This window comes from Urocampus carinirostris, chromosome 14 (genome assembly GCF_059441175.1).
Source record: "Urocampus carinirostris isolate Australia breed hairy pipefish chromosome 14, RoL_Ucar_1.0, whole genome shotgun sequence".
NCBI classification, from domain to species: Eukaryota; Metazoa; Chordata; class Actinopteri; order Syngnathiformes; family Syngnathidae; genus Urocampus; species Urocampus carinirostris.
In genome coordinates, this window is record NC_142362.1 from 1742737 (window position 1) to 1758160 (window position 15424).

Below are 15424 nucleotides of genomic sequence, written 5' to 3' on the forward strand. Positions count from 1 at the left end.
GGAATGCGAGCGTGGGCGTCGAAAAAGGTGGAAATTGTCAGAATGAAAATATGCGGGGAAACGTTTGGACAGCTGCGCCGATATCGGAGGGGGGGAGGGAAAAAAAGAAAAAAAAAGGTATTTGGGTCAGGAATTCCTCCGATAAACACGCCTCATGTGAACCGATGACTACGACGAGTGTGCGGAGGAAGAAAACGCGCATTCGTGCTGTCGAAATGCAAAATTGCCGTGTAATGGATACAAATTTGAGCATTTATTTCATCCAGTGTTAAAGATTCAATGTACCGCACCAAATTTTGGGAGCTTCAGGCAGCTTTGTCCCCTTCGAAGGCAAATAGCTTCTATCAATTAAGTCAAGTCCTGTTTATTTGTTTGGCCCTTAATCACAAAGAGTCTCAAAGGGTTGCACAGACCACACACTGTTGCAAACTACAGACTATTATGACTGCATCCCCTGATCTAAAACCTACATGAAGGCAAAGGAACACTCAAAAACCTCAAGTCAAGTCCTGTTTATTTGTTTGGCCCTTAATCACAAAGAGACTCAAAGGCCTGAACAGAGCACAGCCTATGATGACACTATCGCCTGATATAAAACCTACATGAGGGCAAGGGAAAACTCAAAAACCTCAAGTCAAGTCATGTTTGTGAGGCCCTTAATCCCAAGGAGTCTTAAATGGCTGTACAGACCACAGACTATTACAAACTACAGACTATTATTCTTATCATCCCCTAATCTAAAACCTACATGAGGGCAATGGAAAACTCAAAACCTCAAGTCAAGTCGTGTATTAGTATAGGTGTTAATCACAAAGGGGTCTTTAAGGGCTTCACAGACCAGACTATTATTGCAAACCACAGACTATTATGACACCATCCCCTGATCTAAAACCTACATGAGGGCAATGGCAAACTCAAAACCTCAAGTCAAGTCAAGTCCTGTTTATTTATGACGCCCTTAATCAGAAAGAGTCTCAAAGGGCTGCACAGACCACAGATTATTGCAAACCACAGACTATTATGACACCATTACATGATCTAAAGCCTACATGAGGGCCATGAAAAACTCAAAAACCTCAACATAAGGAAAAATAAGTCAAATCAAGTCATGTTTGTTTTTATAGCCCTTAATCACAAAGAGTCTCAAAGGGCTGCACAGACCACAGATTATTGCAGACTACAGACTATGATAACACCATCACATGATCTAAAACCGACATGAGGGCTAATAATACACAGATAATGTCAACATAGAATCTAGGTTATTCATATGCTATAAAATAGAAGTGTGTTTTAAGCTTAGATTTCAACATTTCCACTGACGTTGCAGATCCAATCTCGCGTTTTTCAGAGCGAAGACTCTGGACCAGAACTTAAATCTGAAAGATATGAGGGAGCAAGTCCATGCATGATTTGGTATACTATCAAGAGAACCTTCAAATCACATCTTAAGCTTAACAGGGAGCCAATGCAGGTTAGCTCAAAAAGTTAAAGCCTGGCTTGCAACATTTTGGACAAGCTGGAGGCTTTGGGAGACTGACCCCGCCCGACGCGCTTTACTAAAACGGCTTTTCTCGATTCAGGTGTGCGAGCTGGTCCGATTCCTCATCGACAACTGCACCGCCATGCTGGGGGACGACATCACTTCCCTGTTTTCCGCCTGCAGCCCCAAGGGCGGCGGTAGCGAGCACGGCTCCGGTAAGCCAACCGTGTTTAAGTTATTAGGTAAGCTTTTAGTGCTGCAGAAAATTGTGCAACTCAAAAATGTGTACGTTAAACTATGAATTTTTGATCATGATAACATTTTTCCTCTTTTTTTGACAAGCCCAATCAAAATATTGGTGAAATTATACAAAAATAATTTGTTTAAAAGTCCTAAAAATAAATTCATATTTTTTTGTTTAACTCTTAGCAACAATTTAAAATGCTAACCAAAAGAGCTCCAAGACCAATATAAAGAGAAACGGAAACAAAACTCATCTTTATCACAGGAACAGGAATCAGGACCCAAACGCGTGACGTTTCTCACACAAGCCTTTTATTTTACGGGAAATGGGGAGTCATGCACGTTAGGCAGCGGTCTGGCGTGGAATGATAGAAAGCCAGAGGCCGACGAGACCGATACCAATCGCTCGAGCAGATATCAGACAGATGGGGTCGATACCGTACAGGACGGGACAGACAGGATTGATATCAAAACAGGATATCAGAAAAAGACAGACGGGAACAAAACTGGAAACCGATCTAACCGATTAAACAGGACAAAATAAACAAGAACAACACGGACAGGAAATACCAACAGGAATACAGAACCGAGTCAGAACCCACGAGGTTCATTGACGGACTGACAAAGGAAGAGTGAGAGCATTGAGCTTAAATAGACGGAAAGCCAATCTGTCAAGATACAGTATAGAATGTTTAGATACAAACTAGGAAGAGAAAACTTATTTCTTCTTCAGGTGTCATGAACCAGAACAGGATCAGGACCCAAACGCGTGACGTTTCTCACACAAGCCTTTTATTTTACGGGAAATGGGGAGTCATGCACGTTCATCAGCAGGTCTGGCGTGGAAAGACAGGAAGCCAGAGAAAGTAAATAGACGGGAACAAAACTAGAAACCGATATTGAACAGGACCAAATAAACGGGAACAATACCGGACGGGAAATTCACAGACATTCCCACTCGGGTGGACTGCAGAGTAGCAAGAGACATAGTCTTGTTTTTCAACTCTTAAGATTGAACAAAAAATGAACTTTTTTCCCACAATGCAGAAAACTGTTTGGCTTAACACAGCTCATCACTCCAAACATACCTTCCCGTTGTTAAACACATTGGTGGCAGCCTCATGGTTTTAGCCAGCTTTTCTTCATATATATACACACACACATATATATATATATATATATATATATATATATATATATATATATATATATATATATTAGAAAGTGATAACAACGGCAGTTATTCCAGCATGAAAAAAAGGCGGAGAATTTCTATGGAAGATCGCGTAGGCAAGGAAAACACGTGTGTAGAAGCCAACAGTTCGACGAAAGAAAATAAACAAAAGAATACTAGCAAGAAAAGGACTTTTCTGCCAAAATGGACTCAATTATAATCCTGGTGACGCTATGAGGAGGATGATAATGGATTGGACCTTGAGAAGGCATTACAACTGTGACAGGACAGCAAACCACGAAGAATATATGAACTAAAAAATCTGAAGAGATAACTGCTTTGTATTACCAATTAACTGTGATGATTAAAACTGCATGAATATATAAATATTTCAGCAATATTATTTTGTATAGTGTACAATATTGTGAACTGAAAAATTTGAAGTGACAACTGCTTTGGATTACCAATGAACTGTGACGATTAAAACTGAATGAATATGTAAATATATATTTATTTATATATTTGTCGCCGATTTACAATTTCAACCTCGATGACACAAAATTTTGGGGAGCCATAAATCTCTGTCGGACCCATCGATTTTTGAGCATGCGAGGCCCTGGGACCCACTTTCAAATTTCTGGCCGATTTTGGGTTTTTCGATGCAGACCTTATTGTCCAGAAAGTATCAACAATCATTCTAAAAGACTGTTTCTGAGCAAATCGGATTTGTCTCCCACCAGACGCGTCGTCGTTCCAGATGAACGACTCGTCGTACGACAGTCTAGAGAACGAACTGAACGACGAACCCGAGTCTCCTTGCCAGGACCAGCTGCCTCTCCGCGACACGTCGGACAACCGCAGCCGGGACTCGGTCCTCACGCTCAGCGACTGCGAGCCGGACGGCGAGGGCGGCGGCGGCGACCCCCTGCTGCGGCTCCCGCCCCCGGCCAGGCCCCGCCGTTTCAGCCCGGCGGCGCGCCAACCGCGTGCCCGGCACGCCAACGGGGCGTCCTCGCAGGGCGCCGGTCGGAGACTCCGACGGAGCTCGGAGCCCGCCCTGGTTGGGGGGCGACTCCCGCCCCGCAAGGCGAGCTACGCAGAAGGCGAGGAGGAGGAAGAAATCCTGAAGGGGGCGCTCGACGGGCTCCACCTGAACCCCGAGCGAGGCGACGGGCGACGGAAAAACAAGCCAGCGCCCCCGCCGCCGCTGCGTCTGGACGCCAGCTGCTCCAGTCTCTCCTCGCCGGCCACTTCCCCGACCGGTTCCTCGCTCAGCTCTTTAGACTCCGCTTTTTCACAGTACTCCACCGATTACGTTCCCGCCGGGGACGCCCCCGTCTGGTCTCCGCGCTGTTCCCCGCCGCAGAAAGACCCCCGGCCCGGCCACAGCGCCCATCCCAACGTGTGGCTAAAGAAGGACCGTCGCCTGTCCCTGAAGAAATCTCAAAACGGGCACGAAGACCCGCAACCGGATGCGGGGACTCTAACTCGGACTTCCGACCGGCGGTCCGGTAGTCCTCCGTCTTACCAGCAGGCGCTCATGCAACTCCGACGCACTTCGACCTTCTACGAAGGCGCCGATGTGGACAAACCTCTGACGGTTCGAGAGTTCCGACTCCTGCGTGACACCGACCCCGACGCCGCCCGGCCCCCGATGGGCGTCTTCTACGGACAAAGCGCCACCACCCTCGTACTCAAACGCCACAAGTCCCACTCCCAGACCGCGTCCCCGCAAAGTCGGACTCTTCCCCGTCGCCGTTCCGACCCCGCCTGCCGCCCCGTCAAGACCGCCACCCTGGACCGACCCCGAACCCGTTCGAGGGTGTCGGACGCGGAGCCCCTGTCGCCCTCGGCCGATCGCGCGGTCCGGGACTACTTTTCCGAGACGGGTGACGCCTCTGGGTGCGGACGGCAAACCCGGGAAGTGACCTTCGCCATCGCTCAGGCAAAGAAGGAGTGGCGTGCTCGGCAGCATAGCGAGCCGCGATTGGACGATTTTGACCAGCTCTTCTTTGCCGAGGAATCTTACGTTTGATTGCCGACTTTGTCCCTATGCACTTTTTATGACTCCGCAAGGTGTTTCAGGTACCAGGCGGGAGGATTTTGATATCTTTGAATAAGTTACAAAAGCACTTCTCGGCAATGTTCCCTCTGAGCTGCGTGTGTGCGCAATTGCGCACTACCCAGAGCTTTTCCGCGCACAAGAAAATCTAGCCGTCTTACAAAAATCAGGGCTCAAAATTGCAAATTAAAAAGCGAATTAAGTCAAAGTGACAGTGCATGAAGGTCAAAATACACGGGTTCCCCTGACGCTGTGTTCTAAATGCGGTATTTTGAAGTCAAAGTCGAAGTAGAACGAAGTCGAGTAAAGTCAATAGAGTTTTTCGTGAACCGGCTTCTTCGGCTCGGCTCGCTAAAAGGAACCGGCTCTTTCGGGTCCTAAACGGCTCTTCAGTGGTTTTTGCTTCTTTCATCCTTACACGACCAAATATGATGTAAAATTGTGTACAAAATGACTTAGAGCACCAGTGTCAAAGAGGCGGCCCGCGGGCCGGATCAGGCCCGCTAAGGGATTGAATCCAGCCCGCGAGACAACACTCAGAGAAGCGCAAGAGGAAAAACAAGCTGCAGGTTGAAATATGTCCACCTGATGTTGCCAAAGCCAGGTGCCTTGAACAAAGACACTGTACTTGTATCTCTCTCTCTCTCTCTCTCAACTTCTTTTGCTCTAACTTCATTTTTTCCTTTTCTCTCTTTTCTCTTTCTATTTCTCTTTGGATTTCTGAGAAAAAAAAGAAACAAAAGGAGAGAAAAAGAGAGCAGGAAAAATTTTGAGAAAGACAGGAAAAAAAGAAATAAATAAAGGGAAAAATGAACTAGAGAACAAAAAAGCAAGAAAAAAGTACCAGCTAGGAAAAAATAAACACAATAAGATTTTTTTTAAAGGAATTAAAAAAAAAAAGTAGACAAAGGGACAAAGAAGTTTGTGTTGGATTCAAATCATTTCCAATGATAAAGTCAATCTTGTTTCCAACATTGTACTCCCACTCATAAATGTAATTAAATACAGTTCTGTATCGTACTAATGACTTAGTTGCCACACTCGGGATTGCCGTTGCTCACTGTCGTTTCAAGCGTTGCTCACCGACTTTGTGTGAACGCTCAGACCCGGAAGGAAAATGACAGGGAACATTGCTTCTTGGTGACTTTCAAAATAAGATGTGGTTCTGCTTCAATGTATACAAGTCACGTTTCAAAGCTTCTATTCCAATTCCGACAAAATAACAGCGTCGACATCCTGTCAAATTCGGATCATCCTGAGGGAAACAGCAGGTTGGTTTATCTCCTGCTACCACCTGTTTTTTGACGCCGACCACGTTTTGATCTCCCGTCCCGGCTAACGACCCAGTTTTTTTGAACCCGACCAGGTTTTGATCTCCCGTCCCGGCTAACGACCTGTTATTTTGACCCCGACCACTTTTTGATCTCCCGTCCCGGCTAACGACCCGTTTTTTTCACCCCGACCACGTTTTGACCTCCCGTCCCGGCTATTGACCTGTTTTTCCGTCTTCTACGCTACAATCTCCGATTCAGTGAGTGGCTTGCTTACCGCGTCCGGGAAAATATGCTTAGATAACAGATTACATGCATTAAATTCCTGGCAACTTTTCACGTCCAGCTTTATAAAAAGAAAATAACTTTTTCATTTTTCCAAAATAAGAGCATGGGGATGAGCTGAAACTAATTGGCAGTCACTTCCTTTTGGGTTCCATTTGAATTCCAATATAATGAACACAAATTAAATTAGTGACAAAAATGGGATCAACCAGTCAAAGTGTCAGCTTGATTTGCGTCTTCGGAATCGCATTCAGATCCCGCCAAAATAAAAGCATAACAATAATGTGTGTTTTTCACCTCCATATTTGGGCGTTAAAAGAAATATACCATTTGGAGATGTGGTCCATAGCATCAACTTGTATATCCATCCATCCATCCATTATCTGCATTGCTTATCCACAGTAGGGCCGCGGGGGTGCCGGAGCACATCCCAGCTGTCTTCGGGCGGTGGGCAGGGGACACCCTCAATCGCTTGCCAGCCAATCAGAGGGCACACAGAGACGGATAACCATCCAATCACTCACCTAGGGACAATTTGAACCGGCCAATTAACCTGACATGCATGTTTTTGGAGAACATGCAAAATCCACACAGGAGGTTCGATCTCATGACCCCACAACCGTGCCGCACACGCGCTAACCACTGCGCCGCCGTGCCGTCCATCTTGTATATAAAGTGTAATTATCTGAATAGTTTTCCTCTCCACAGTGTAAAGTTTTCATGATAAAGAAGTATATGATAAAAATATATATAAAAGTATGATCTTTTCTATGTCATGAAATCAAATTGTATTTTTGTACATTTGCTGTTGCTATAGTAACTATATTTGCTACATATTTCTATGTCTATCGTGTACAGCTTTTGAATAAAATGCTCTTATAAAAGACATTTGTTCTTGTTTTTATCATAGATGTAGATTATAGATACAGATTAGCATTATTATTGATTGAAGCTATTTTGCGATAGAGAGTTGATCATTTTCATATTTCTAGATTTTCTGAGTGAAATGAAAACTAACATACTAATATACTTACATACATACTATAATAATAAAAATATAGAATAATATTAATAATATATAATATAATAATAATAATAACAATGCATACTTTACTATTATTTACTTACATTTCTTCCTCATGCCATGAGGCTCTTCAACTCCACCCAGGGGCGTAAAAGCCCACATGAAACCACACCCCCACATTGCATATTACTCTATTTTTATGACAGTGTGTATTTTCCGTAGCACTATTGAAATACTCTATATCACAGGTGTCAAATATGCGGCCCGCGGGCCACCATGGTTTTTGTTTAGGCCCACGAAACAACACACAGAGAAGAACAAGAGAAAAAGCAGCGGCAGTTTGAAATATGTCCATTTGATGTTGACAAAGCAAGGTGTCACTCGCAAAGCAACTGGTGCTTTATTTCCTTCTCTGTCTCTCTTTCTTCTTCTCTCTCTCTTTTACACTCTCTTTTTCTCTCTCTTTCTGACTCTATTTCTTTTTCTCTATTTATCTATCTCTATAGAGCTCCCTGTTTCTATGTTTCTCTTTCTCTTCTTTTTAACTACTTTTTCTCCTTATTTTTCACTTCATCACTCTCTTCTTTCTGTCTCTCTTTCTCAACTTCTCTGTCTCTTATTTTCTTTCTTTTTTTCTCTCTGGTGTGATCTCTCCTTTCACTCTCTTTTTTTACTTTCTCTATTTCTCCCTTTTCTCTCCGTCTGTCCCATTCTATGAGTTTTTCTATCTGTTTTTTCTCTTTCACTCTCCCTTTCCTTCATGTTCAGTCTCTTTCACTTTCTCTCCCATTTCTGTTTCTTTTTTGTTCTGTCTTCTCTCTCTTTTTTTCTTTTCTCTCTCCCTATCTCTTGTACACTCTCTCTGTCCTCTATTTTTTTCACACTTTCTCTGATCAATCTTTCTCTCTTCTCTCTCTCTTTCTGTAACTTTCTCTGCATCTCTGTCTTATTTTATTTCTCTCTTTCTTTCTATCTCCATCTTTCTCACTTTTGTTCTTTCACATTTTAGCTCTTTAATCCACCAGTATGGCCCCCGTGAGATTTTTTTTTCTACCATGTGGCCCCCAAGTTAAACTGAGTTTGATCTATCTATATCTATCTATCAAACAATGGTTTCAAAACCAGGTGCAGGTCAAGTTCTTTTATAAAAATGTCACAAAATACTGCAAACGAGGATAGCATCGTGTTGAGAAACACAAATGTGTGTGTATGTGTAAAATTCCACCTATTCTGACCATTCACTCAATCAAATGGCTTTGGGTGCTTTGCCGGCATTTATGGGGGTTTACAGTTTGTTCCGTGGGTTTTCATCAAAAAATATCTCAACCATGAACATGCATTGTTTAATAATCTTCCATTTTACAAGGATACTGCTGGAAGTGTGAATTTCCCCTACGGGGGATGAATAAAGTATCTATCCATCTATCAAACAATGGTTTCAAAACCAGGTGCAGGTAAAGTGATTTTATAAAAATGTCACAAAATACTGCAAACGAGGATAGCATCGTGTTGAGAAACACAAATGCGCGGTATGTGTAAAATTCCACCCATTCTGACCATTCACTCAATCAAATGGCTTTGGGTGCTTTGGCGGCATTTATGGGGGTTTACAGTTTGTTCCGTGGGTTTTCATCAAAAAATATCTCAACCATGAACATGCATTGTTTAATAATCTTCCATTTTACAAGGATACTGCTGGAAGTGTGAATTTCCCCTACGGGGATGAATAAAGTATCTATCTATCTATCTATCTATCTATCTATCAAACAATGGTTTCAAAACCAGGTGCAGGTAAAGTTATTTTATAACAATGTCACAAAATACTGCAAACGAGGATAGCGTGTTGAGAAACACAAATGCGCGGTATGTGTAAAATTCCACCCATTCCGACCACTGTAAGGTGGGCTTGGGGTACTTCCTCAAAAGTGTATATTTCTAAACCAGATGGTATCACGTTTCTCTTTCAAATATTCTTTCTCTTTCTGTCTTTGTTGTACTTAAATAAAAACAGTTTGGTGGGGAATGGCCCCCAGAGTTAGGAGCGCGACCAAGGAGATGGACGTAAGTTCCTCTTCTCCTGGCCCCTTCCCCTCTCCAACTGCCAGTTGTAAAAAGTCGAATGCCCGGTGTATCTTTTTTAGCGTGAGCCAACTTTTAAAATCGCTTTCCCACAACATGTAAGAGGCCGATTTAGACCCACAACCACTCACCCAATCAAATGGCTTTGGGTGCTTTGCCAGCATTTATGGGTGTTTACAGCTTGTTGCTTGTATTTTTGTATTCTATATCGTTTATTTTATGATTTTATTTTTCAACACGAGGATACTGCCGGAAGTGGGAATTTCCCTACAGGGATGAATAAAGTACAGTAGAACCTCGGTTTTCAAACGCCTCTCAGTTGGAATAAATCGGAGTCTGACCAAAAATTTCGAGAAATTCTTGCTTCGCTGTTCGGTCAAAAAATCGGAGTTCGAACGCCGGTACGCTAGGGTGCGATGCTGAGCGGCGTACGGGTGTTTTAGCCCCTTGTTATGCCTCGGAAGAAAGTCAGTGCAAGCAGCAAAGTTGCTACGGGTGAAAAAAGAAAAGTAGTGCGTACAACTATTGCATTCGAGAAAGAAATAATAGCACCACCGTCCATCTGCGCCTTCTGCAAGGTAAACATTCAGGGTGTTGGACCGCGGTGTACGTGTCCCACCAAAGATCCACATTCACGCTGGACTGGATGATGAGGTTTTTATTACAGTTACTGCAAATGGATGAGTCACAACATTAGCTTTTCTGTTGGCTTTGATCTCTTTGATCTCATTGCAGTTCTCTCTGATAAGACTGCCAACCAAGCATATCAAAGAGCTTTCTTTTCACTTTACAGAAAATACATTTTAGAATATCACAATACATTTTTACATCTTTACATTTTAACAAGATACTTTTAACAAGAGATCGTATAGTGGATTTTAAACGTTTAAAATGGATTCAACATATTTTTCTTTCGTCTAACCAACATCATCCTTTTTTAATGTATATGAAAAAATAGAAATAAAAACAATAATGAGTATAAAAACGGGTACACGTTACCTGCAAATGGATGAGTCACAACATTGCTTTTCTGTTGGCTTTGATCTCTACAAGGGGAATTCATAATTTAGTAAAACAGAAACAAAACGAAAATAAACCTAAACAGCTTGACAATATCAATCACATTACTGTGCATGTTGAGAGATTTGTCAGCTGGGGTTATAATGTTTAAAATGAACTTTTGTGGAGCACCAAAAGATGTGTCTTACCATTGCAGTTCTCTCTGATAAGACTGCCTACAAACCCCGCCTCCCGGTCACATGTCAGAAGCCAAAACCAAACCCCACCCCATACCAGCAGATAGCACTGTTGGACTCATCATTGCAGGATATTTACCAAAAACTATACACATATTTCAGCAGGAATTTCAATAAAACAAAAGTTATTATTACACCCGTTACATACACCCCCCTGAAATTCTGCTAAATATGGGAGTGCTACACTGCTAAATATGGGAGTGCTACACTAAACAGAAAAAAAATCACATGCCAAAAGTCCAAATACTGATGAAAAAAAGGACACGAAAACTGGTACAGTATTACAAGGAACAAACTGAAGTGCATGTCAGTTCTAAAACTCTCCCTGGGGTGGGGCATCTGCGCCTTCTGCAAGATAAACATTCAGGGTGTTGGAACGGAGCCCAACATTGAGGGTGTTGGAACGGAGCCCCCTTTCCAATGAACCGCTCACCACTTGTTTTGGAGACCCGGGTGCTAAATGACTTGTAAACGACCTGATTTTTTTTAATTTTTACACGTTCGCGTTAGCGTCATCGTTCGTACGGAAGATGACGATAACGCGAACGTACGATAAGCCTGGGTTAGCTTTATGTTTACGTTAAACATTCAAGGTAAACGTTCAGGGTGTTGGAACGGATTAAAACGATTGACATTATTTCTAATGGGAAAAAAGATTTCGGAGATCGAACAAATCGGTTTTCGAACGGGGTTCTGGAACGGATTATGGTCGAAAACCGAGGCTCCACTGTATCTATCTAAAAAGAAAAAACCTTCAATGCACAGCATTACATTTGTTATGATTTTTCTGATGATTGAATAATTGTTCCTAAAAGTATTTGCTAACCATCACTCCAGTCTTATCAGCCCTTTGTCAAGAAAATATGCCTTTTAAGCATTTTACAAGGGATAATGTTGCATTTTTGGCCTCATTTGAGAAGACAGGTCATGAGCCCTTCAGGTGTTTTCATAACAACGCTGTTCAACAGGCGGGACAGCAACAAAGTATGCTTGCCGCCAGATTTATGGTCTCCCCGTCTCTTGGTTTTTGTTTTTTTTGAAGACGTCCCCTGTGAACCTTGGACCTCGGAAATTTGAACGAAAAAGTCTGCTGGAAAGTTTTGAGCACTGCAGAACAAAACATGAACACAAGTGTCCTTAGTGTCATTATTCCGCCGCTGAACCGAATGTTACAAGATTGGGGTATTTATTGACTTCATAAAAAACATTTGATACCATTAATCATACTATACTATTCAAAAAACTGGAAACATATGGAATCAGGGGCGTGGCTTTGCAATGGATTCAAAGTTATTTGACGGGGAGGAAGCAATATGTAAAAATGGGAGAGTTGTCGTCTGAACACTTGGACATCTGTTGTGGAGTACCACAGGGTTCTATCCTGGGACCAAAGTTATTTCATTTACATCTCATCTCATCTCATCAGCTGCACCGCTTATCCTCAGTAGGGTCGCGGGGGTGCCGGAGCCCATCCCAGCAATCATCGGGCAGTGGGCAGGGGACACCCTAAAGTGGTTGCCGGCCAATCGCAGGGCACACGGGGACAGACAACTCACTCGCTCAGTCACACCTAGGGACAATTTGGACCGTCCAATCCACCTGAAATGCATGTCTTTGGAATGTGGGAGGAAACCGGAGTGCCCGGAGGAAACCCACGCAAGCACGGGGAGAACATACAAACTCCGCACAGTAAGGCCGCGAGCTGGATTTGAACCCACGCAGGAGGTTCCCACGACCTCAGAACTGTGCCGCACACGCGCTAACCACTGCGCCGCCGTGCTGTCCATTTCATTTACATATTAACGATATTTCTAATGTTTCAAACCTATTGAAAGTAGTCATATTTGCAGACGACACTAACGTTTTCTATTCAAATGATAACTACCGTAATTTCCGCACTATAAGGCGCACCGGGTTATAGGGCGCACCCCCAAAAAATAGTTTTGGGTCCTATATCTTCCATACATAAGGCGCACCGGATTATAAGGCGCTACAATGGGAATGTGGACAAAACAGTCAGATGGTTCAGTCCAACTTATTACCCCCTTAACATTCCCAAAGATTGCAAAGAAGCAAATACGTGTCTCAGACATGTACGGAAACAGTGTCTGTACGATGTCACTCAAATGCATCGTTCCAAATATAATTCGGAAGGTTCAAGTCTTGGGATTCAAGAAATGCCAACCATTCCTTAGTTTCTATTTTCTTTTTCGCTCGCAACTTTACTGTGCATATGACAATAAACACTTAGAATTGAGTTTAATTTACAAAAAGACCCATCACAGAAACATCTAGATCACTCTGAAACAAGATACTGGGAAAAAATATAGCCGGAGTAGCTCACCGAAGTCGTTGCGTTCAATAATAATGTGCAACCATGGTCCTCTTATATCCGTGAGTGTAGTAAATCCAGGAGAGTAAAATATTTACAAATACAGAATGGTAAAACATGTTTCCTCTATGCCGTAGACAACCAAACTTGCGATTCACATTCATCTTTTTCGGCCAATCGCAGGCTTTGTTTTGCCCCTTTAGCCTATGCGAGCCTGTGAATGATAAAAAGGATCCGCCCCCTTTACCTCCGAATAACTTTAGCCAATAGTGATCGATTTAAATGATGATTGACACATTGGTTGGGAAATGAAACGCCGGGATATGTATCCCAGCATACACCCCGGACGACTTCGCCTACGAGGAAAAATCTAGTCGGCGGCTGCTTGCCTTTGTTGCGAGACCTTGCGACTTAATATTGATCCATATATAAGGCGCACTGTATTATAAGGCGCATGGTCAGCTTTTGAAAAAAATAAAGGCTTTTAGGTGCGGAAAATACGGTATGTTGATTTGGTAACCTGTATTCATCGTGAACTCATTAACCTAAAAACATGAATGGATATAAATAAATGATCTTTAAATGAAAATAAAACCATAGTCATGTTTTTTGGTCACCGCAAGGCAAGTCAAGATTTAGAAGTCAAAATGGATGCTGCTGCAATAAGTTTTTAGGGGTCATAATCAATAAATGAAGCTGGAAAACACACATCAGACACATACAAACTAAAGTATCTAAAAGCATTTCAATCATTAATAAAGCCAAATTAATTTTAAACTATAATGCATTGTATTTATTATATTGCTGTCTAGTTCTGCCATACTTAACACAATGTGCAATGTGTGGGGCGGCAGTGGCTCAGGAGGTAGAGCGTTCATCTTGGGATCAAGAGATTGCAGTCCGTATCCCGGCTCCTCCGTGTTACATGTCGAAGTGTCCTTGGGTAAGACACTGAACCCCTAATACCCCCAATAAGCAGGTTAGCGCCTTACATGGCTGCAGGGCCGCTATTGGGAAATGTGAAGCACACTGGGCAGCAGTAGCTCAGGAGGTAGAGCGCTCGTCTTGGGATCAAGGGATCCCAGTTCGAATCCCGGCTCCTCCGTGTTACATGTCGAAGTGTCCTTGGGTAAGACACTGAACCCCTAATACCCCCAATAAGCAGGTTAGCGCCTTACATGGCTGCAAGGCCGCTATTGGGAAATGTGAAGCACATTGTAAAGCGCTTTGGAAAGTCATTCACTTGAAAAGCGCTATAGAAATGCAGATCATTTCATTTTCATTTCATTTCATTTCGAGAAAATGATTAAAATTGGATGATTTAGTAATTTTTTTCACTCCAGAACTGCTATTTAAGGTCAACAAAAACATCCAAAAATGATTCATTCGGAAAGAAGGAAATTATAAATCAAGGGGATAGTGAATTGATAATCCCAAAGGTGAGAACCACCAGGAAAAGTATGTGTGTGTCTGTGTGCGGAGTCACACTTTGGAACAATTTAAGAGACCAGATCAAACAATGTCCAACTATTGTTCAAATTTAAATACAAAAAAACCTTTAATGGCGGAATACAGAAATGAAGAAAATGGGGTATGAGTGATACGAGAGATTGGGAATACAACTATGGTTAACTTTGTTATTGTTGCTATTGTTATATCATAACTGTTATTAGTTGTGATGGCCTCACAACACACATTACCAACTGAGCTGTAAGCACATTTCTAATCCAAAATCTTATTATTCCGTCTTCTTCTGTAAAAGTTTGGCTCGCTTCTCCTCCCAGAGCTTTTCGAGAACCCCGACGACTTACACACCGAAAACTCCGACCCGATCGGAAATCGTGCGCCATGTCTTTTTACACCGATACGAGTTACCGTGACAACACAATTACCCGTCGAACAAGAAAAAAGCGACATAGACAATGAATGGAGAGAGAGAGAGAGAGAGAGAGTTCCATCCGGAATGCATGGGGCCCATTCATTTCAGTGGGTAGCCATGGTAACCAGAGAGTTTCCAGAGGTGCCTTGAGGGGGCCCTGACCCACATTCAATTTAACCATAGGTAAACGGTGAATTCCAAAGAGTGGATGCTAGCGAGTGTATGCTAACAGCTACGTGCGCTGCTAGCATAGTGTTGGGCTGGCAAAGCCATTATTAACGTAAGCTAGCTGTTAACACTGCCGGTGATAAGTTGATTGGTCAATGCTAACTGCTT

The 15424-nt window shown here is 42.8% G+C and overlaps 1 protein-coding gene and 1 long non-coding RNA gene across 3 annotated transcripts in view; one reads left to right on the plus strand and one right to left on the minus strand.

Moving 5' to 3' along the window:
• Positions 1-5607, plus strand: part of arhgap20 (Rho GTPase activating protein 20) — an 82639-nt gene extending 77032 nt beyond the window's left edge. For both annotated transcript variants that reach the window (XM_088353560.1, XM_088353559.1), the window contains exons 14-15: positions 1584-1698; positions 3641-5607. In XM_088353560.1, coding sequence (XP_088209686.1) covers positions 1584-1698; positions 3641-4935 — 1410 coding nt within the window. In that variant the 3' untranslated portion in view covers positions 4936-5607. The remainder of the gene's footprint in view (positions 1-1583; positions 1699-3640) is intronic.
• The window catches only part of LOC148352430 (uncharacterized), a 50032-nt gene that overhangs the window by 21431 nt on the left and 13177 nt on the right, over positions 1-15424 (minus strand). The window lies entirely within an intron of this gene.